The sequence below is a fragment of the Salminus brasiliensis genome, chromosome 17 (genome assembly GCF_030463535.1).
Source record: "Salminus brasiliensis chromosome 17, fSalBra1.hap2, whole genome shotgun sequence".
NCBI lineage: Eukaryota > Metazoa > Chordata > Actinopteri > Characiformes > Bryconidae > Salminus > Salminus brasiliensis.
This window is the reverse complement of record NC_132894.1, coordinates 46,884-71,136: the sequence shown is the minus strand read 5'-3', so window position 1 is coordinate 71,136 and position 24,253 is coordinate 46,884. Positions and strand designations below refer to the sequence as shown.

The window sequence follows — 24,253 nt, the reverse complement described above, 5'->3', positions numbered from 1 at the left end:
GCTGCACACATCATTGGAACCAGGAGTCTTTTAGCAGGGATGTAGGCTGAGTTAGACAAATACACTATAGAGAGCTACACAAGAACCAGACCAGATAAACGAGGAGCTGTGAGTGTTTGGTTTTGTCTAGGGAGTGTCCGTAGAGACCAGCAATCCTGAATGCATATTATGTAGTCACTGGTGCGACTGTCATTCATATCTTGTGTGGCACGGATCCAGCTGGGAGATCCATGCTTAATCACCAGTCATGAAGATAAAACTGAGTCCCATGAAAGGAGAAATTGCATCTAGTGTCTCCACTGAAATGATGACCGGGCAATAAAGCAGTTCTGTAGGTTGCCAACATTCAATACACAACTTTTATTTACCATAGTAAGAGAGTTCATTCATCTGAAGTGATTATGAATGATTCTGGCCCCACCCATCCACATTAGTCCCCAAGACACAAGCCCCGCCCAGGAGAAAATACAGGGCAAGAGTGAGCCACCCCACCAAAGAGCAAGCAGAGAGCACAGAGTGTAAAAGAAAGAGTGGACACCCATTTAAAGCTTTACTGCCCCGTCCAGTCACACGAACGTGCTCTCACATCTAGTTCTCTCTTTCCCTCAGTCTCTCTCTCTCTCTCTCTCTCTCTCTCTCTCCACTCTCACTCCCTTTCTCTGGGATACACACATACACACACAATTCACTCAGCTCATTCACAGGCACGGGTCAGGCAGCCTCACGTTTCACCTTGCTCTGCCCCTGGCTGGGAGGAGAGGGAGCCTTTGCAAGGTGCAGCCATTAGACAGGACTCTTCTTCTACAGCTGAGTGAAGTTTGGTCAAGCAACCTGAGAACTCCAAAGCAACCTGAGAAGAAATGGAACATTCTCTGGAGATGGGATTACAAAGTGTCACATCAATTCTGTGAAGAGCAAGGCTGGCCATAGGAAAGGAACAGATCAGTGCCTGGACCTGGCCAGTGGAACTCCTTTGAGTACCTTAACTGATGACAAGTATCCGTTCTTTCTGCTCTTTCTGAAAACAGCCGCTGTTCACAGGGAAGCAAACGGGGTACAAAATCATGCCGAATGCTTGCGCAAGGTGCCCTTCGGGAGTCTGACCCACCATGTGCAAATGGATGTCGTTCGACCTCACCTCCATTGGCTCGGCCCATCTTGGGCTGTTCCTTCGAACCTACACCCTCTCTCTCCACCTGACGTGCCTCTCCTTGCTCTTTTTAGCCGGTGTCTCTGTCGGAGGTTGCCCGACCGGACTGGGGCATGACCCGCTCCACTTGCTGGCACGGAGCACAAACTGTTCATGGACTCTAGAGCGGCACACGCGCAGCTACAACCACCTGGAGGGAGATGTCCGATTGCGGCGCCTGTACTCAGCCAACAAGTTCTTCCTCTGCATCGACAAGACAGGCAAGGTGGACGGCACCCGCCGCAAGAACTACCCTGACAGTGAGTAGGCGGCCATTATGTTCCCCTTTCTGATGTGTGTCTAGAAAAGCTGAGGAGCTCAGTATACTGTAGCCCTCAATTTAGCGGCCATAAATGTGCCGTCTTATCTCTTTTTTCCTTTATGGCTCTTTTATCCTACCTTGGATTTGTGTCCTGTGTTTGAAGAGCCAGCCAATGCTAAGTTGGTTCTGGAATACCACACGGGTTCAAGTGGGGAAGCCACAGCCATGTTCCTAACGGAGCAAACGTGAAGATGGACACACAAAGTTATTTTCGGAGGGAACGGGGGAGTGTGATTTTTTAATAAGATAAAATATTGTAGATAAAAGATACCAACTCATAATAATAAGTGTTGGAAATAATACATAAAAACTGTTGTATTGTATGATATTTTGGTTATTCCATTTTACTAGAGTTCACAGGCTTTTAGGAAGTTCAGACTTATGAGCAGTTCTGATTTGTGTGGTGAACTCAAGCCTCTGCTGGAAAATACCTCAAAACAGCAGGTGAAGTGGGCATCCACAGAGTCCACAGTCACCCAAGGTTATCTGTCATGAAGCAGCTTCCTTGCTCCAAATCGCAACCCCTTCCCCTTAGGTTCCATGTGAGACCACTTCTATGATATCTTTACACTAAGGGACCCTGTGTCAAGTGATTGTCTGTCAGTCTGGTTTTGTGTCATAATCGCCGTGAGACTGACACACTGTTGTTGTTTAAGGTTGGACTTTGGTGTGTCTGATGGAACTGCTTGAGTTGCCCAGTGTGAACAGAATGAATCATTTTTTCCAGACCAGTTGCTCCAACTGGGAACACAGCTTGGGTCTGTTGGTTTACAACTGTACAGACTTATATAGAAGTATACGAGTGAAATGACATGAAATGATTGTTAATAATATTAATATTAGAACATTACATCTAGCCTTCACTTTTTGTCTAAATTTTTTTACAGTCTAGTATCATCTCCTGATTTAGCAGACACCTTTGGGCTGTGGTGGCATCATTGACCAGTCAGTTTCTACTTTGCAGAGCTCTGTCAGGTCTGTTTGGAGGCCAGGGTCGAGCTTGTACATTTATTCACCGTCCTCAGTTCCTGCTCCTGAGTTAAGAAAGTGCTCCTTGAGTAGCAGGGGTCTCCTTCACCATGATAAAATACACTTCGCATGCTTACACAGTCCTTTTTGGTGCCGTTGAAAGAACACCACTCTGAAAGATTTTCTGCTAGGACATTTCATCAACAGCTTTACTGTCCATAACCGAGAGAGCGAAGGAGAGGTCAATTCATCAGATTGGTCTTTGCCAGAATGCAGCTGAATGCAATCGTCACACAAAGCTTTAAGCGTTCTTGTACTGTCTGCTCTGCCAAAGCCCTGCGTCATTGTTTTCACACACACTTCAAGTTTTCCTGTGTTCTCTGCTCCAACTGTAGTCCTCCGTCTCTCTCATGTGCTCTGTTCGCTGTGGGCAGCTGGTGCTGATGAAGGTGCCGTCCACCTTGTCCTCTGCATAGCCCCCACGGTCTGTCAACACAGCAGCGTTTCCCAAACAGCCAGAGCTGCACCCGGCCCCGCAGCCCAGTGCCCCCGCTCACTTTTTCCAGCCCCTGCTCCCGACTGCTCAGGTGCAAAAACAGTTGGAATTAGTCAACGGGCCCTCGGCTAATTGAGGTTGGAAAATATTGTATCAGTCCCAGCAGACTGGAACAGCCGAGGGAAGACGCAGGCACACGGAATCAAAGCAGTGAGAGAGGGAGAGCGCGAGTGAGTGAGTAAGCGAGTGCGAGTGAGAGCAAGCGAGTGAGTAAAAGAGTAAGAGAGGGTGCCTTTTCCAGATGGCATGTTTCAGCTCCTTCCAAAGATGCTCAATAGGATTCAGGTCAGGGCTCATAGAAGGCCACTTCAGAATAGTCCAATGTTTAGCCATTCTTGGGTGTTTTTAGCTGTGTTTTGGGTCGTTATCCTGTTGCAAAACCCATGACCTGCAGCTGAGACCAAGCTTTCTGACACTGTGCAGCACATTTCTCTCTAGAATCCCTCGAAAGTCTTTTCATTGTACCCTGCACAGATTCAAGACACCCTGTGCCAGATGCAGCAAAGCAGCCCCAGAACAGAACAGAGCCTCCTCCATGACACTGACACTGATGTTCCTTGAGCTTGACGTTTACCATTAATCTCTCTAGAAGTTTTTCTGGGCTGTTTTGTTATCATTCGTATTATCCATCTCTTTGATTTGTCATCAGTTTTCCTTCTGCGGCCACGTCCAGGGAAGTTGGCTACAGTCCCATGGATCTTAAATTTCTGAATAATATGTGCAGCTGCAGTCACAGGAACATCCAGCTACTTGGAGATGGTCTCATAACCTTTACCTTTAACATGCTTGTCTATAATTTTCTTTCTAATCTCCTGAGACTCTTTCCTTCGCTTCCTCTGGTCCATGTTGAGTGTGGTACACACCATGTCACCAAACAGCACAGTGACTACCTGTAGCCCTTTATATAGGCCCACTTACTGATTACTAGACTGTAGACACCTGTGATGCTAATTAGTGGACACACTTTGATTTAACATGTCCCTTTGGTCACATTATTTTCAGGGGTACCATCATTTCTGTCCAGGTCTGTTTCATGAGTTTACTTTTAAAAATAATTCTGTTGAAGCAATGGTTCAAAATCAATGTTGGATTTTCATTGGTTAATTTTCATAGAGTTTTTATTAATTATTACTTTTGTCAGATTCAAGTTATTCGTTAACCGAGGGGTACCAACAATTGTGAGAAAGTGAGTGAGTGAGAGCGAGCGAGTGGAAAAAAAAAGTGAGAGACAGAGAGTGAGAGAGAGACGTAGTTTGTGTGGGAATAACTGGAAGACAGATTTCCAGATTGCTTGCCTTTGTGTCTGTAATCTGTTTGAGTTAACAGAGCGGTCTCCATCTCGGCCGACACTCAGCTGAGCTGAAGCAGACGTATTTTTTCAGATGTTCTGGTTTTAGCACGGCTTTATTTGTCTGTTTGATTCTGATCGGTAGCGATTAGCCACCGGCTGCAGTGCGAGGCTGACTGATGGCATGTGCAAATCAGACAAGTCATTCAGCCGGAGATAACGGCTTTAATGGAAAGGCTCCAGTAAAGTTCTGTACCGAGCACAAAGCCAGAATGGCTCATGGTTTAAAAGGGTTTCCACTGAAAGAGAATGCAGATGAAATCAGGAAAAAAATCCGAGTCTGTGATGTCAGCAGTTATTATACCAGATCTCATTATCGCCATTGAATAACCTGTAAAGTGACAGTTGACCATTTCTTCTGGTCGTTCCCCGACAGCCATCTACTGGAAGGTTTTGCATCGCCAAGTTTGTTTTCCTTCTGTTTTCATGTCACGGTACTTCTGAAACATTGCTGGCAGACCAGACCGGCTTACAAGATCTGTTTTCCTGTAAACGAGACTTTAAAAGGACACACTGTTGAAGCTTTGGGCGTGTGAGTGAAGACATCAAATGCTTGATTCAGGTCCAGGCAGTGACACTGCGCTCTGCCCTAAGGAAATAAAGTCATGCAGCAGGCATAATCAGAAAAGTCACTTGTGTTCAAATATGGCCACTTTGTTGTTTGCCAGGCCCTTCACCCCGCTGCAGTGCTGTATTTCTAGGGGCTTGTGTCATGTTTACCAAGTTTCTCCTCACAGTTCTGCATCTCGCTTTACATGCTGCCATTTTCCTTTGCTGTGATTTCATGGACGTGTTGAGCTTGGACCCAAAGTCACAGGAAGAAAGTCATTCAGCCGTTCTGAATATATTGTGGAATTATTTAAAACATTTCAGAAAGAGAGACGCTCCGTCTACGGAGGCACAGAGGAGAGATTGTGTGCAGCTAGCACTGACATACGGGGCTGTATGGAGTCAGGAGAGGTAAAAAAAAAACAGTGCGTATAGAAGTCCTATTGGTCACTTCACCTTCTGGTGAAATTAAGATCTCTAACCAAGATCCTGGTGCAGTAACTCTTAAAGTTCTGAGAATATGGAGCCTGTGTTAGCTTTTGATACCCATCATTTCCAGGATGTCCACCAGTAACATCACCACACTGTTTTAGATATCAGAATCAGAATGCAGATAAATGATGGACTGTTGGAGGCGATACACAACCTCATGACCGCAGCTTTACTAAATGCCTCTGGCCGGGAAAGGAGTGAGGAAGCAGAAGGACAGCAAGCGAGCAACTATCCATGCTGGGCTAAAAGTTAACACTTGCCAACTTGCTTTACTGTGTCTTCTCCTGCAGTCTGAGCCAGTAAGACAGCTGATGAGGACGCTGTCCATTGATCCTCTGTAGAATGCAGTGAGGATGGAAATAAGGAGGTTTCCTCTTTTCGTCTGGGGGTTCATGGCTGGGCAGGTGGTGTTGAGTGTCCAGGTGAGGTCATTGGTAAAGTGTACACCAAGGAATTTGGAGATGTTGAACAATTTCTGATTTCTGAACCCACCTCTTTGATAATGCTAACTTCTGATAACTCTTCCCTGAGGTTCTAGGATGTTAACGTAAAGGGAACTGAAATATTCTAAATGAAATAAAAAAAACAAAAACACAAACATTTGAAGCTTGTAGATACTGCATTACTGGTAAATCTGTAACAGACATACACTAGATGTCCAAATGTTTGTGGACTCCCGCTCTAATGAATGCATTCAGCTGCTTTAAGTTGCACCCATTGCTGACACAGATGTGCAAATGCGCACACACAGCTTGTCTAGCAAATAAGAACATGAACTGAATGTAGAGACAGTTACTTCAACAAAGGATGAGGATAAACTCTTTTTAATACCCTTGATTTCAGAAGAGACACTGAAAAAGCAGATGTCCCAATACTTTTGTCCAAATAGTGCATAATTTACCTCTCGGTAAAAAGCTGAAACTGAACTGTGGCTTCAGTCAGTGGAGAATGTAGGACGTCCAAGAGGCACAAAATAAAACAAAAGTTTCAATAAAATACAGACGAGTATTTCAGTTCCTAGAAATCATTCGGCCTTCACTGATGATCACAGAGATCTGCTCTCAAGTCGAGACAGTGCTGTTAAGACTAAAAAGGCTAGTCATGTTGCTCCTAACGGTTAAGGCAGACTGTTTTTTTGAGCTGTTCATTCCTAAGTCTGGACCGCACCACGCCTCCCCCTTCTGGAGTGAAATATCGGGAGAAACTGTTTATTTCAATGGACCTCGAGAGTTTGGTGGATGCCCTGGTGCTGTTTAAGGGAACATGGACACCAGGTGATTCCAGACACTTCAGTGAAGTCTGGGAATGTTGCTTACTTTTTAGTCCAGAGGGGCTTCAGGGTGAATCTGGTGCCAGAGAGATGGGGAAAATTACATGAATCCTGCCTTTGTATGCCTTCCAAGTGGGGACACCAGTCTCGACTATAGTGGGAAAATACAGAAAGTCCATCTCCTGCCAGCTGTTCTTGGCACTAAGAAGAGACAAGGGAGAAAAATGAAACACACACACACACACACACACACACACACACACATACACCCTCGGAATGGTGAAGGTAAAGTGTGCCAATGGTGATTTAACAGCCAGGTTTGATACCATGAATGTAGTGTAGCAATTAGCAGCTAACAGCTCCAGTCCGAGTTTGCTGAGTTCATCAGGGGGGTTACTGAGACTGACTTTGGCTCCTGAAGGCTCGACATCCTGAGTTCTTAAATCACAGGATTTCTACCTTTCTACGACTCTGGGGTATCGATATAAGAAACTCTGATCTTGAAATTTTGATAATGATATTAATGAGAGAACAGTGTTTGCAGGATTTGAGTCTTTGCAAGTTAAAGTCTTTAGCGTTGACTCTGTCCTCGGCCCAGGGCTTCCTACATCTGGACCTATCAGATCCTACCATGTGGTAGAAGCCAGGGGCGGAGCCAACCTCCTGGGCAACCGGGCGGGACCAACCTGGTGGTGCAAGGTAGGAAGGACGTAAAAGAAATGTAACGTCAGCAGCATCTGAAAGCAGCAAAATAGCTGTGAGTAGAGGTCTTTTAATACAGGTGGAGGCTAGTGATTGGTTGAGGAAAAGGTGATGTAGCTTTTGAGTCTCCTGGTAGAACATTTGCTAGAGCTTTCATTAATAAGCTTTATTAATTAATAAAGCTTTCAGTTAATTACTCAGAATGGAAAGCAATGTGTTTGCCAGGCTTCATACACTGATGCCAAAACCTGTATAATTTTACATAGATTATCAAAGGTTTTGCAGTAAACGTAGCAGAACCAAAGGTTGTATTATCTTTCAACAACTGTTTTGATAACCTAACATGATGTACACCTGGTGATGACACCAACATTGCACACATATACTGGAACGCTGCACTCCAGCAGCTGGGCAGAGATGTTTCTTTAAAATTAAACCAAGACCAAGTTTTTGTGTCTTAATAGTTTATTATTATTATTATTATTATTATTATTATTGTGCATTCTGTGAGGGATGTAAATCAAACATTAAATAGATAGGTTAGAAGCCCACAGCTAGGCTTACTCATGCGGTACCATATGCTAATATCTGCTCAAGGAAACACATTCACCCTCTCTGGGTTCTGGGGATAAATGAAAGACAGCAGAAAGAGTAGGCCTCACTGTTTCAGGGTTGATGGACTGGGTTTTTTTTCTATCAATCTTGTCATCTAGGTAAGGTCATCACTTATTATTTCCCCTCCCTGTATAAAACGTAGTCCGGAGAACTAACTGGGCTCCATTTAAAAAAATGTGTCTCTCCTCAGAAACAATTCTGACCTCACACATCTCCAAGGGCCAAATTATAATAAGAATGTGGCACACCCATGAGTGGGGCACTTGTTTGTCTGCCAGGGCAACACAGATATGCAGCTGATTGAGCTGTAAAAGGAAACAAGAGGCAGCTATAAAAAAGGGTCACAGCAGTCTCAGTTCTGGCTCTCCCTCTGGCCTTCTCTCACATTAGAAACATAGACTTTATGGTCCCCATTTTTCAGAAGACATGTTTGCTAACCTTACTTTTGTCCAGTCATTTGTTCCCATGTTCATCAGATTGCTTATGTTGTAGCCGAATCCGCCCCCTTTGTGATTCTACACATATTGACAGTTTGAGCATCTGCTTACTGTCAGTATGATGTAACTGATGTGAAATATGGAGTGCTTTGCTCCATTTTAAAAACATCACTGATCTTCTAACATAAACTTGTACATTTGGGCCCTGCCCAATTCCTCAAGGGTAACTTCACAACAAAACTGGATTGCAACCAAGTGAAAATCAGAAGCTACACTTGTGATTGGGGGGGGGGGGCAGTGGGTAGGGCTGAGGCCTGGGAGGGGCAGTGGGAGTTAACATAAGCACTCATAACATAAGCGTAACTAAAGCAAGCTACATTCTGGACTCTTGAATCCAGTGGATCTGAGTGTGCAGTTTCGGATGCTGTAGCAACCAAGACCTTAACATCACTACTACAGGACTACGGTGCAGTAAACACAGGGCTCACTTGTGAGGGAGGTTGTTTTGACAATGTAATTTACTCTTAAAGCCACTTTATCAGTAATAGGAGTTCTAAATGTTTGTGTTGTTGATCTCTTGTCCTGTTACTGATTCCTGAAAAGCTGCTTTGTGGGAAAAGTTCGACAAATAAATTTGGTTGGATTTAAAGTAAATCAAATGACTGGAGTTTGCTGGTAAAACCCTAGTCTTAACCCTAACCCTAGTCTTAGTTACTTATCCTGTAATCGGTGTGATAAAACATGATTAAGAAACTATTATAATGGATCTGGAGTTTTGAGTTATCAGAACACATTTTTACAGTTTTCAGTTTTAGAAATACTGAATCTGTAGTTTTTCATTCTGGGGACGATGCGTCCAGTTTAGCAGAATGATTCATTGTGGCCGGCGTCTGTAAATGATGTATCGCCTACAACGAATGACCGTTTACAATAACCTGGTAATGGTCTGGTTTTATGTGTGAAAATTATCACACATTTAAGCATGAAAGTAAATCTACTCGAGTTCTAGGTATGTATAGTTAAAGAACGTCCCAAGTACAAAGTGCAAAGATTACTCAGAATGTTTACTTCCTGACGATGGTTTTTATTACTGAATTGCATACAAATGAGGCTCACCGAACTTTTAGAAACTTACAAAAAAATAGCTTTTCAGCAGTTTTATTAAAGTGCCACTGAATGTGTCTTTTTGATACTTCATTTACTTAAAATTACCACACGGTTCACTGGGGCCCGTGCCACTTAGAACCTGTTTTAATTACCTAAGATAAAAACTTGCCATATTTTGGAGTGCTCTTCATATTTACCTGCTTAGTAGCTGTGAAAGGAAACCTTACCTGTCGTCTGGCTTTAATAACAGATTTGGTTTTGAGGCCATATGATTCCGCAAAACCACAAAGCATCTGTTGGTACTCTCACTCGACAGCATCTACAGTGGCATGGAGAAGCAGCAGAGCGTTTAAGAGAACAGAATTACAAAAACAGAGTCTCCAGTCATCCGTAGCAGGACTTCCCCAGAGGTGCCTCCATTAGCTGGTTAGGCAGGTCTCATGCACCCCCTGCGGTGGATAGGGTTAAGGTCAAGGCCTCTCCCTCAGCTGGAACCTTTTGACAGGTCTGACAGTGAGTGGAGGGCACTGTTGTGTCTCCTGTCGCCTCACTGTTTAGTCCATCTCATTTTAGTGGCATGAAATAGAGGGCAGGGGCCAGCCACAGTCCTCGCTGCGTCCCCCTGCACCACGGCCCTTTCCCTCTTACAGCTCGAGAAGCATCTTTGTTTTTTAATCTTGTTTCGAAGTGACGTGACGAACACAAGATCATTATAATCTGGTTTGTGGGTTAAACCTGATCTCTTCTATTGCATGTGTGTCCATATGGGCAGTACAGAGCTGAGGGAGGGGCTTCCGGATGGGATCACTGCATTTGAACAAGCCAAAAATCTGCAGAAGCAAACTGATGCAATCCTTTTCAGGAGTTCCAGTCTTGCTTTGAAAGGTGCGGAAAACCTGTGAAACCATGAATCACATAAAGCCCCCTGCATCTGTTTCTGACTGTCAGCAATGACTTTGCCTCCCTCCAAAGAAAGTGGTTTAGAGGTAGGGCTGCTCATTCTCTCATTGATTAAAGAATTTTTCCTTCCCACACAAACGATTCAGTGCCACACAGAAGTAGGAGATGATGATGTCGATCTGTGTTAGTTTTAATTAATGGGATAATTCTGAAGTAATCCAGTTTCTAGACTCTCGTGCCTTCCGAGCTTGGATATTCAATTCAAAAGTGACTAAATCAAGATTACGCACCAAAGGGTCCAGAGAGTAAAACTGCTCTCCACCCTTCTCACCTGTCTTCATTCAGGGCTATGCTACTGGGCTATTATTACCATTATGAACTTTGCGATTATGAGTCACCTGATAAGACTTCCATTCTTATAATGCAGGTGAGACTCGCTGAAGATCTACTTAGTGCCAAGTCCGTGTCTTTCACCCATACTTCAGTAAATGCATGGATGAACAATGACTGTGTCTACTAAGAGTGTGTAAATCAGCCAGACTGAGTGCTTGACTATAGGAATGATGGTATCACCTGACCTTTGACCCCAGGACCATTGACTCTGGAAGTGACCTCTTTATCTGGAACTGTAATTGACTGATGAAAGACTTCCGCTGTTCCATAAGAGACTTCATTTTCCACTGGCTAGTGAGGGGGTGAAAATGTCTGTCTTTGTGAGAGCAAAGAGAGCAAAGAGAGCTAGTACAGAAGGATGCTTTACTCAGATAAGAGGAAACACTAAAAGCAATTTAAAAGTAATGGTGCCAAAACATGATGCCATAGAAGACTTTTAAAAAACCTCTTTGTGAACAGGTCTGTAATAAACACTTTACAGAATTATAGTTCATAATAAAAAAAAGACTTAATAAAAAAGGCTTTCAAAGTTGCTTTGAAATAATGTCACAGATGAAGGACTTTAGTTCCCTGAAATCTAGGATGTTTATATAACCTTTTAGAATCATCCTTTTAGTACATCCATGCCAAGAACCATCTAGGAAGCTTTATTTTTAACTTCCTGAGACCCTGACTTTTGCTTGGTGTTTTAATTTCTTCTATTTGGGATTAGTAGGACCTAACAAGTATGAAAACTAAACTTAGTCTTTGTATTGGAAGTCGTTTTTGCAACGTCCTCATATGCGGCCGAAGGAAATGTAATGTCCCCATATGAGGACGCAGGGTCTCAAGAGGTTAAGAGCAAATCTATCTCTTGCATTTCTATTGAAAGAATGCAGGATTTTTGGCTACTGTTACTGTATGGATTATATTATATACACTGTCTAGGGACACTAGTGGCATATCTGCCCATCTACTCCACACCATTTAATCAGCTTTTTTCCCCTTTAATTAAAAAACGAAACATCCTGGTCAGTGGAAATTACGGGGTTAATGAGCGAGAAACAAACAAAAAAAAAAAAACAGAAAACATGGGGCCAAAAGGATGTAAGGAAGGGGCTGGGGTCTCAGACCTGTGTCTAAGTCTCTTTGTCCCCAGCTGACCTCTGCTCTCCTGCCTGGCCTCTGCGCCTCTCACCTGGCCCGTCTCTCTGTGTGGGGGGTAACGGGATACCTGTCACTGGCACTAATGGCCTTTGAAGGACCTGGCTAATCCCCAGAGGCTGCATTCAGCAAGGCATAAAGGGGGAATGGGGCCAAGGGCAGGCCCCTGAAACTGTACAAGCGGTGGATTGTGTGAGAAGGAACATCACCCAAGTGTGCAGTTCAGACGAGGCAGTGTGAGAAAGGGCTTTCATCCGAGCAAAAGGCTACCACCGCTGCCGGTTCCAGCTTACACTGCCCTAATTACCGGCCTAATGGCGTATACAAAACGTCATTTCCAAAACACACAACTTTAAAAGCGAAACTGGCGACTTTATATGCACATACAAGTTCATTGTAAATATTGATCTTGTCATGTCTATTGTGAGTTTTACTGGGAAACCCGACACAGTCAGCTGGAATATAGTTAAAACACACGATTTTTCTAAGCAGAATATTGATTTTCTTTTTATGTCAGAGCAGCCTGAGTGAATGCGACATATGTTTTATTATATCGTAACATGATGAGGTTCTACAAGAGAGAAAAAACAGTCCCAGACAGGTGTTTCATATTAAAGCCCAAGGACATTTATTGGGTAGGACAGTGAATGCTTGGCAGAGCTGTTAAACTTTACAGAGTGTGACATTGTCAAAAACATTAGTTTCTTTTAAACAATAATGATTAAATCACCGACCATATGTGAACTGTAAATTCACTCAAAATAAAACTGTTAGCTGATCACTGTTAGCATTTTGCCAGCAGCAGACTAGACAGTTTGCACAGTATCTGCATTATTATATTTTAGCATATCTATAATTCTCCCTCCCGCTGCCACAGAAGTAGGTGTTGATAAGCATTAAATCTAAACTATAAAGAATCTATAAAAACAGTGTGAACATTGATGAGGTTTTACCTGACCTGTGAGTTTCAGAGTGGAAAGACATGATGTTATCAGTGGCAGTGCTATCTGTGTCCATCCCCAGAGACGACAAGAATGTTGAGAAATCAGGGCAGCGAATGAATCCCTTCAGTCACATCTATTCTTCCTTCCTGTCTTTCACTTCTTCTCTACTTTCTTTTAATTTCTACCTTGTTCTGTAACACATTTGTAAAAGATGCACATTTTGGTATTTAGAATTAGAATAATGATGAAACACGACTTATATATAAGCACTAAATAACTCAAAACGGAGAAGTGCAAGATGTGCTCTGATTGTGAACTCGTCTACAAACAGCAGCATCTGTTAAACTGCAGACTCAGATTTTCCCCCTACCAATGCAGTCAGTATATTTTCTGAATGAAATGTGGCACCAAAGTACTTTAATAGTACTTTAATATAACGTTTTAGCTGAATTCATTTTGCTTTAAAAAAGTATTGATGGAGGTTATTATCTACTGTAATGTTTTATCTGTATTGCAGTGAGAACATCTGTATAACGTTTCACTCTATTGTTGAAAGATTTTAAATTGTTTCTAATAATTATATCAACAGTAATTTTGCTCATACCCAGAAAACAGAGCATCAATATCATCTGATATTATCCTCTAAACAGCATAATGATCTGGCTCTAATTTGAAGTGACAAAGTCTTAAAAGGTATTAAATTTAACTTTAGGTCGCCGGCAGACAGACTAGGTCTCACTTGAGTATCACACACACATGCTGGGCTTGTTTGCTTTCAGGGCTCTTCATTATTCTTGGTCAGAATTCCTCTAAAAACAGTGAAAGCTGGACAAATTATAACATCATTAATTATGAAAAGTTGTGTTTACTGCTGCTGTGGTGTGTCACGGCTGCTAAATTAGACATGAGGATCGTTCTAAGTGGTGAATAGTATTTGAGGCCAAGCCAGGCAGCTACAGTCTGCACAATACTGCCTCCAGTTCAACTCGGAGGTCGTCAGGAAAATTCAGCGTCTGTCAGGTCTTAACTTCTCAATCAAAGTCCGGCTCTGCGGCCAGAAGAAAAAATACCCACATATATATGGATGGAAGTGTTCCCAGGGGTGTGAGACAAGCAGTAATGCAGAGGTCACTGTGTGTGCATGTGCTGGTTGAGACATGTGTCATAGCCTGCTGGGTGGGATGAATAAATCTTGCTGGACTTCAGAGACCTAATAGGTATGATTCAGGCCCGGAAACACAGCTGACTCTGTGTGGACTCGCTTCACAGCACTCTCAGGGCTACCTGTGAGGTTGTTGTAACTCAGTGTAGCAAAAAAACAAAGGTCCTGTACGTGTTTTGGTCTATGTGACCTTGATTAGTCTGCATAGGGGCCAGAAATGCAACAGATTACTGGGTTTGTTCCTGACTGAGTTAGGCCTTCAGTTCTACCAGTAAAGTCTCAACCAGATCTGCCCAGATACCAATTGGGCCATTCTCCATTGAGCATTTGAACTAAATTAACCCTGTTGTTACCAATCAAAACTAAACTGTAAAATCAGAAGAGGACTGTACTGGTGCTTGTGTTAAGCTAGCATGAATGGTTGCATTAAAATGACAGACATATAGAGCATGGTTTTCTTCCGCCACTGCAGCAACACATTTAGAAGAGAACGCTAACTGCTAATTCTGTTACTTTACTAAGATTTTCATACAAATCACAAAATCACATTTTATTGGCCACACACTCATACACACGTATACACACTTATACAAGTCAGGAGGTTCTTATTGTTCTTCCATCTGAGTACAAGCACACAGTGGAGCCACATGAAGTTCCTCCAGGACCTCAATGGTGCAACATGGAATCAGAACAACACAATAAACACCATAAATACAGACATTAGACACAGTAATCAGACAGGACAGTGCAGTGCTGACACAGCACTCAGTACTGACTGTGTGTGGTGGGGATAAGGTGCAGAGGTGTGCAGTGTGCTATGGCATATAGCGCTATACAGTTAGCTTATAGCATACGTGAACAGGAGAAAAATACGTGTGTTGGTGTGGCGCAACAGATAACACCACTAGTTGCCAGTGAGCTACTACACCATGTGGGAGACTGGGGTTCAATTCCCAGTCTGGGTGACTATGCAATGCTACACCAATAAGAGTCCTTGGACAAGATTCCTAACACTAAAGGTAAAGGTGCAGGTATTTGTCACTGTACAGCGAAATGTGTCCTCCGCATTTAACCCATCTGGTAGTGAACACACACACACACACACACACACACACTAGTGAGCTAGGGGCAGTGAGTACACACACACACACAGAGCGGTGGGCAGCCAACTCAAGCGCCCGGGGAGCAGAGAGGGTAAAGGGCCTTGCTCAAGGGCCCAACAGTGGCAGCTTGCCAAGCCTGGGAATCGAACACACGATTCTACATTGACCCTCCTCTGTAATATGAGTAACCTTGTAAGTCGCTCTGGATAAGAGCATCAGCTAAATGCCATAAATGTAAATGTAACACAGCAGTTAATGAGAGAGTCATACATTCACACACTTATATAGTCATAGATTGATAGATAGTGTCAGTAGTGTGCAGGATGTACAGTAAAGTGTAAATAGTGCAGAGTAAACTTTGATTAAACATAAGAGACTCAGTCCTCCTCCCTCTTCCGGCCCCACTGGGAAGAGCTGAAGAGTCTCATGGCTCTCGGAACAAAGGATCTCCTGAGTCTGTCTGTAGAGCAGCTCTGTGACAACAGCCTGCCACTGAACTTGGCTCCTTTAGTCCATAATGATGGAGAGCAGTGTGTGCAGTGTCCTCCTCTCTGCCACTTTTCATGCTTCCTCCCCAGCGCACTTCAGCATAGAAAAGACAGCTGGACACCACTGTCTGGTAGAACACCTGCAGGAGCTTCCAACAGATGTCAAAGGACCCCAGCCTCCTCAGAAAGTAGAGCCGGCTCTGGCCCTTTCTGCACAGGATGTCTGTGTTGGCTGACTAGCCCAACCTTTTATCCAGGTGCAATCTGAGATACCTGTAGGTCTTAACCATCACCACATCAACCCCCTCAATAGAGACAGGATGTGTGAGTGGCCTAGCCCTGCAAAAGTCCACCACCACCTCCTTGGTCTTGTTCAGTAGCAGGTTGTTACTACGGCATCATGCAACAGAGTCGTCCACAAGGTTATACACACTCATACACTCACACACACATACACACACATGTACACACTCATATAAACAATCATACACAATCATACAGTCTTACACACTCACACTCATTTACACAATCATACACATTCATACACATGTACACATTCATATACACACTCATACACATGTACACATTCATATACACACTCATACACAATCATACACAATCTTACACACTCACACTAATACACACTCATGTGCACAATCATACACTCATACACACTCCTATACACAATCATACACAATCTTACACACTCACACTAATACACACTCATGTGCACAATCATACACTCATACACACTCCTATACACAATCATACACTCATAAACACAATCATACAGTCTTACACAATCATACACACACTCCGGTGAACTAGCAGTAAAAGGCACCCTAACCCTAACCCTAACACGCAAACAAGGCAGCTCACTGTGCTGAATGTAGAAGACATTATAATGATACAGAATCCTGTTTGTTTTTCAGCTGATTCTGCTGATGTTTAACACGTGAACAAGGGAAACTCCTAAATTGGTTTGAAAGCGCTTATCTTAACCATGGCAGGTCCAAGACCCTGAGCGGCCTAAATAATGGCTCTCATGATTCGGCACCAAGCTGTTCGGAGGAGCAGCAGCCGGTGTGTCCTTTTATGGTTTGATAGCTCACCACACACAGGCTGAGACGAAGACCTGCTCCGAGCACCTCGGAGGAGGCAGATCAGATCAAAGGTCCTGGTCATGGCCATTAGGCCTGGCAATGAAGAACCCGACATGAAAAGCCTGTGTTTTGAAAAGGAGGCATAAAGGAGAAAGAGATGGAGCAGAAAGAAACAACAGTGCTCTCTTTTAGCAATCTGTGAAATAATTGAAAAGGTATGTCAATCAAGGGCGAGTGCACTGTTGGAACCCAGAGATTCCCAGGCTTTTTTTCTGAAGGGCGACAGGCCAGAGGGAGATGCTGAAGAGGGCGACCTGAGAAATTAAAGACCTCTAGGAAAAAAAGAAAGAAAGCAGTTGGGAAAAGCCAGAGAAACTTTGCCCAATCTTTCACTCACTTTGCTCCCCCCCCCTTTTTAATTGAGGTGGGAGGGACCTTGCTCTTTGTGACAAAAGCTGGGTCATTAATAAGTCCTTGTCAGCTTCCAGATCTCAGGTAGGCAACAAAAGCCTATTGGAAGCAAAGGGCCAGCTGAAGGAAACATAATTTTTTGACCCTCCTGACCCCAACCCCCCCACTACTAAGACCTTCTTACTACCATCTACAACCCTTAGCCCCTCCTTCTTCTCTTCATCCAGCTATAATTTCCACAAAGGAGGCTCAGTGTGTTCCTCTCTCTCTCCCTCTCTCTCTCTCACACACACACACACACACACACACACACACTTGCTGTCTTTTGCTCATTCCCTCTCCACTTTTTTTTTTTTTTTTTTACTTTTTTAAGGTCAGAAAAGACTGAATGATCTGACGATGGGCTCACTTCCAACACAGTGTATGGAGCAGGGGCTAAAAGAGAAGACTGAAAGACAAAAAGAAAGAAAAAGGCTAAGCTAAGGGCTCGTTCCATGCTTTGAGAAATCCCACACAAGCTGGGAAAATGGCCGGGCCACAGTTGACTAAGCACATATAGATGAGGATTTGCTTGTAGCTGTAAGCAGTTCATTGACAGCTGGAGCCAAAAACATGCCAAAGGTTAAAAGAATGTGTTGAGGCGAAGAAAAGCAAACTCATCTCCATTTAAAAACTCACATAAAAGACTTACTGACTGATCCTGGACATGACCTGCGTGTCCTGCATTTTCAAAGGTTTGTGCACTCTGGTAAAATTACATGACGCTAATGATGCCAGTGTACATAAATCACATCCTCTACAGAGACACACTTCTGCACATTTTAATCATGTTTAGAACCTGAATTTAACATGATTTCAAAAACACAACAAACACATTTATTGGAAACATGGACACCTGAACCATTTCTACATTAGACACATTAGCATGACAGCATTGAGGCTATAATAAATAAAACAAATTAAATTCTTGTCTAAACAGCTTAGAAAGAACTTAAGTATAAAAGTTGCTAGGTTTTCATCAACAACACTGTTAAAATTGAAAAAAAAAACATTGTTAAAATGTAAAATGAAAAACTAACAACATCTTTAATTCAAGTATGAATTTGAGTTGAGATCATGAAGTAAAAAAAGATTTACCATTTTAGATTTCAAACCTTACCCTAACCCTTCTGAACAATGAGAAACCTGGAGAAATTGACATGGAACACTCCTCAGACATGGTTCTTTATAGGGGCTACAGTTATCACAATATCACCAAAAAGAATTCTACTGCCTACTACTAAGAACCCGTTTATTGTTATAACTTTTCCCCAGTATTTTTGTTGAAGTTACCTGAAGTGCAGTTCGATGTTCTGGATACGTCTAACATTGTAACATTTTATACAGCTTACTATTACACAGACCCATCGGACAGTTTAGCAGTTTAGACTCGGGGAGAACAGACCAAACTTCTCACAGACAAAGACCAGAGCATTGATTGAAACCCACACCTCTAAACCAATGAAGATGTGCAGCACACACACGTCCTGCTGCTCCACTGTTCTAAAAATCAGTGTGGTACAGAACCTTTCCATTAGGAGGTTCTTTCAAAGTCAAAATGGTTCCTTACATTCTCAGAACTGTTTACTGAAATCTTTGAGCCAGAAATGCTTCTTTGGTAACATCTCTCCAAAGAACCCTTTAAGGATGTCTACCAGACTATAATGTGCCACTGAATGGAGGACCCGACTCCTCAGGCTCTCACCTCCTGCTAATGACTGAGATTAGGAGCAGCAACACTGTTAAGCACCAATGCTTTTTATTTGACAGTTGAAGTCCTCATAAACTTGTTGTGAGCTCCAGTCATCAGAGAGGCTGACAGAGGGGTTTAAGAGCTGCTTGCACGCTGCTCGATGTTTGCAAACACACTTTAACCTTCACAGGGCAGGTATTCCCAGCGCTGTTGGAGTCTACCCGCACGACCGACCGGAACAGCTTCAGACCGAGGCTGGATCTGCTTTACCCACATGCCAAAGAGAAAGCTGCTCAGTTTATTTACTCTTTCTTTTCCAGTGAAGGGCGATGACTTCACCTGGCATTTGCACTCTTGTTGGCTGCTTTCTTTCACTGTTAGTGAGAAGCGTTCAAGCTCCGTCCACATTACTGAACAAGCTTTTGGGAATATTTAAAAACATACATTTAGACAAAATAAATCAATAAAATTAGCGCATACAACCAGTTGCATTTTCATCTGATTAGACAAGCAGAGGGTGCAGCCTGGACTCAGCGCTGAGCTTCATTCAACCCATGAATGCAGCCAACTGTAAGACGTTTTGAGAGTTTCCCCACTGTAAGACTAATAAAGGATTATCTTATCTTATCTTATCTTAAGAACAGTGTCTGTAACATTTATGACATCTGTAAAAAGAACAAGCTTTTCTATTCAAACAACACTCATGGATCATAAATCAAGGGCTGGACTTCTATTAGAACATTTCTATGTTCTAATCTTTGTGTATAAGCAGAACTCCGATTTCCAAGGACTTCCATCTTCCACACATATGTTTGGTGTGGCTGTTGGCTTGTGAGTTGGTTCCAGCACTTGATGCCTTTAGTCCTCACTGGCACCTAGCATGGTCATCCGTTCCAGTGTTTACAGTCCAATTCCAGCAGCAGATCAGTCTGTTTCTTTTCCCATCATGCTATTTCCAAATGTTTTGGATCTTGAGATGTTGCCTTTTTGCCTTTTGAGCCAGGTTGTATGACTCCTGAGTAGCATGGGTGTTCCATACAGATAAAATCATCTAGGGGACATCAGGGTCCCTCAGAAACAGTGTTAGGAGGAATTCCTCAGGAGAGCCTCCCGTACAGCAATCACATCCCATTCAGTTTGATGGCAGAATACTTGGTCTGGCTTCCTGTTAAAGGACTGTAAAATGACTGAACCAGGACTGTGGCTATTAGGCCTGGTGACCCTACCACCACCACACACACACGCACAAAAGACTTTTCACCGAACATATTCACTTATTATTATTATAATTACCGCCTCCTGCTCAGATGCACAATATTATGCTTCACATCCTCTTTGGCACTGGTTGCACAGCTCGTCCCTGCAGCGTCCAGTTCTCCTGTATTCAGGGTAAGGGTAGTGCAGATCCTGCTGTTTTAGCTCTGTATTTATTTCGTACTGAATTCAGGTTCTTTTATTTGATAAAGCCTCTTCTGTCTCTTCTTCTATATATTCTACCTTCTATTCTCTCCTGCTGTTTGATGTAAGCGGACGGTTCTGAGCCTATCACCGCTGGCGCTACTGTGTAGAACTCTGTACAGGACAAATACAGCTTTCTACTGGAACTTTTATTAACATTTATTAAACAGAATTTATTTCTTTGATGACACTGACGTTCACCCAGATCAAAGTTTTACGTTTCTTAATACTGGAATCTTTCTGTTGCACAATGGCACTTAGCATTTCCTTGGGTTCAAACTCACTCATCGCTTAGACAGTTGCTCCACTTAAAAGCTTCTACTTTTATTTACGTTTCTGTGACAATAAAATATTTGTTTGTTGTATTTAAAGTATCAACGTGGAATTAAAATGTGAAGTTAGTACAGTACAGAGGCGGATTGTGATAGAAAATTGTAACATTTATACTATTTTTGAAATTCTTAGTATCAAAAACAAAGCTTTATACTCATTTAACCTTTAGAGCCCTGTGATGTCACCAGTGACCTTGTAAAGCAGGTTTTAATAAGGTTTAAATGGTCGCCACAAGTCACATTTGTCACAGAGAGTTTTGGCGAAATGTGTTACAGTCCTGATACTTTACCTGAAAAAAAGTACTGAATGTTTTCTCTACAGCATGTGATTAACCTTCAAAAGCAAGAAGTGCCAATCCCCACATAGGGTCTGAAATGTGTTCACTATGAGCTTTTAGAAATGGCTTTAAAGGTTAAGTTGGAATTTGTACAGTGTGTTGGTCCCACTGTTCACACAATGTAAAGGGCAGCTGGTGTCAATGATGCAAAAAAAGTTGCATTTCGATTGTATTTGGTTTCTTTAGGAAACAGAACCTTTCTGAAAGATTTTTTCAAGTCCTGAGGAAAGGGACATCCCCAGAGAATAAGGGTGCCTGTTTTTCTAATCGGTAATGATAGAGTAGATTTTGATGGGGAAACTCCCTCTCTCTAACTCAGACTTCAGTTCTCTCTCTTTTCTTCTCCAGGTCTGATGGAAATCCGATCCGTCAGTGTGGGAGTCGTCGCCATCAAATCTGTCAGCACCGGCCTGTACTTAGCCATGTCCAAAAAAGGCACGCTCTTTGGATCGGTAGGTACATCTCCCGTTGTTTTATAAGGCAGTCTGCGAGGGCTGCATTCCCATTTCTCTTTTGGAAACTAAGAAACTGTTTGGAACCGCGGAGCTTGGAGTATGTGGGAATATTGAGTCTCTGCACTCACCTGAACCCTGTTTTACAGGGAACTGTACTTTAACTGAACAGCGTACCTTAGCTGAGATTTGATCTGAGAACACTTTGAGGTCTCCTGGCTGGTCCCGTGCTGCTCCTGTAAGGCTTGTGCGTGCCATCAGACAGTTGTTTGTGGTTTGTTTAACTAGGACATCCTTTCCATGGTGTCTGAGTGCTTTAATCATTGGGTGAAAAATCTCAGCCTGGCCATCATTCAGTCACCCAGTTACAGCAGGTTTCCCAGTAGACTCTCTTTTCCACCTCTTCTCAAAGTAAACAAGACAATCCATGAGATTCTCTTAAAGCACAAGAGCCACTGTTTTCATCCCTGTTTGAATCGACTGTAATGACAATTAATCACATCAGGAACTGATGGTATCTGACTGCAGGCTGAGCGATAGCTCTGATAACACTCATTCTGCGTAAATCCGAAACAGGGCATATTGTCGTTGCCCCTTCTCTTCTCATTTTTGAGATAAGAGCTCTATGCAGTCGTAGCAGAGGGGCAGAAGATCACTATAGAGGTGATGAGTGGCTGTTTAAGGTCAGCAAAACAGAACTGGTTTTGAAATGTTGTTGTGGACAAAGTACGGAAAGTGCAGGTGCGAACATCCCACACTGCAAAAACTCATCTGTATTATATTGTCTTATGTCATATCTGACCTCATCTTGAAACACATCAATAGAGCAGCACAATTTGCAGCTGGTTAGTTATACTAATGAAGGACTGCAGCTGTTACCTCACCTCAGCATGTTTCTGCAGTCATTTCTTCAGCGGGGCGATAAGTAAATCTATCAGGATGCTCTCTGTATCTCTCTGTCTCTCTTAAACACACACACACACACACACACACACACATATATATGTATGTATATGTCGCTATTCACATGTAGAAGACGCCCGCATTTCCGGGGTCTGCTAAAGATAAGCTAAAGGTTAAAGATAGCTCTTTATAAGGAATGGCCATTTATACATTTACAGAGTTGGTACATCACACACTGATCATATTTTCTTTGGTTTACCAACATGAACTGTCTGGACATGTAGACATTACTTTCTGACGCCCTCTTCAACAGGTCCGATATAACCCAAGCTGCAAGTTTAAAGAGCGGATTGAGGAGAACGGCTACAACACGTACGCATCCCTGCGTTGGAAGCACGGCGGAAGGCAGATGTTTGTGTCTCTGAATGGCAGGGGGAAGCCAAGGAGGGGACATAAAGCACGGAGAAGACACCCGTCCACTCACTTCCTACCAATGCTCCCCGCATAACTGCAATCTCCTTAGCCTTAATGGCAAGCATATTATTACTGCAGCCCCACTCCCACTCCCACCCCCACCCATAAGGACTGTTGTACATTTCTTTCCGACTTCATGTTTTGTTTTTCTTCTGGAATTGTCAGATAATATGTTAACTTATTCCTCCTTCCTTCTTAGCATCTGATAAAGCTTCTGTAAAGTTTCTAATATTGTACATAAGCAATTATACTCCATATTTATGTTACTGCTGAAGAAACTAAGCATTTACAGCCTATTTTAACCAGCTGTTATAATTTACACATTTTTTCTACCTGTCAGTACATAGATAACATCTCTAAAAGACACCGAACATTGGCTGTGGAACAGGAATAACTGCTATACTTTCTTATTTACAGTGTTTGCTGACATGACAAACAATTTCCCATGACATTATGATAACACTCCTCATGAATTCTGTATTAATAATTTATTTGTAATAAATGTATGATGTCTTGCATGTCATACATAATAACGTACAGTGCCTGGTGTGGGCCTGTATGATGGTCTTTAATAGTTATAGTTACATGCATAACACTTATTTTTAATACATAATGGAGTATAATTCCAAGTCATTACAGGTTTTGAGAAGATGTTTTAATGCATAACGAAACCCAGCATTATGTAAGTATTATTATACTGGCTAATGCCATTCCTCATAAAGAATCATGTGAACCATATTAGACAATATAAAGGCATCTGTAATGCATCATGAATACAGGAATTATTGGATGTGTTACTGACATCATTGAAAGATAAAAGTTTTCTTCTTGTTTTTTTATCATTCGTCTGTATTTTTGTTTTTGTTCAGCTGTGAGATTTCATCATCTCAACCAGCATGATATCAAGACTGGCTGTAAAACACACACACAGAGACACACAGACACACAAACACACCCTACATCTACTTGTGATTCGTCAACATGCTCTCACATAACGTTTCCTAGGGTGATGGTGGTCAGGTCAACCTTCCCTGAACATGTGTTCTTGTGCGAGCTGAACACACATGGTTCATCCATTAAAACAGAGGACGGAGTTTGACAGCTTGTATCCTGTGCTCCTGTGAAACCTTTGTATTATGTGCTCCTATTAAGTCACACTAACATGTTCTCTCCTTAACCTTTAAAACATTTAATACATGTCAACATTTTCAGGCACTGAGTTCTCCTGTTGTTTGTATCAAGAGGCTACTTCTGGCTCTATGTTCTCCTGCTCTGACAGCTGCTTAATGGTTAGCAGACACAGGGGGTCAAAAGATACTGGTGGTGATTTCTAGCTGTGCGAATGAAGAGGTCCTTAAAAA

At 42.6% G+C, this 24,253-nt stretch overlaps 1 protein-coding gene across 1 annotated transcript; it reads left to right on the top strand.

Annotated features, from left to right (window-relative positions):
- Positions 1-516: 516 nt before the first annotated feature.
- fgf22 (fibroblast growth factor 22) lies at positions 517-23,729 on the top strand. The gene is made up of 3 exons (XM_072660388.1): positions 517-1,449; positions 21,412-21,515; positions 22,732-23,729. The coding sequence occupies exons 1-3, from the start codon at positions 1,110-1,112 to the stop codon at positions 22,924-22,926; spliced, it is 639 nt and encodes a 212-aa protein (XP_072516489.1). The 5' UTR covers positions 517-1,109; the 3' UTR covers positions 22,927-23,729.
- The last annotated feature ends 524 nt before the right edge of the window (positions 23,730-24,253 follow it).

Excerpts from the sequence above, each read along its gene's own strand:
- fgf22 (XM_072660388.1), top strand. The coding sequence starts at position 1,110 with ATGTGCAAATGGATGTCGTTCGACCTCACCTCCATTGGCTCGGCCCAT. Across the intron at positions 1,450-21,411 it reads CCGCAAGAACTACCCTGACA|GTCTGATGGAAATCCGATCC; the intron begins GTGAGTAGGCGG and ends TTTCTTCTCCAG. Across the intron at positions 21,516-22,731 it reads AAGGCACGCTCTTTGGATCG|GTCCGATATAACCCAAGCTG; the intron begins GTAGGTACATCT and ends CCTCTTCAACAG.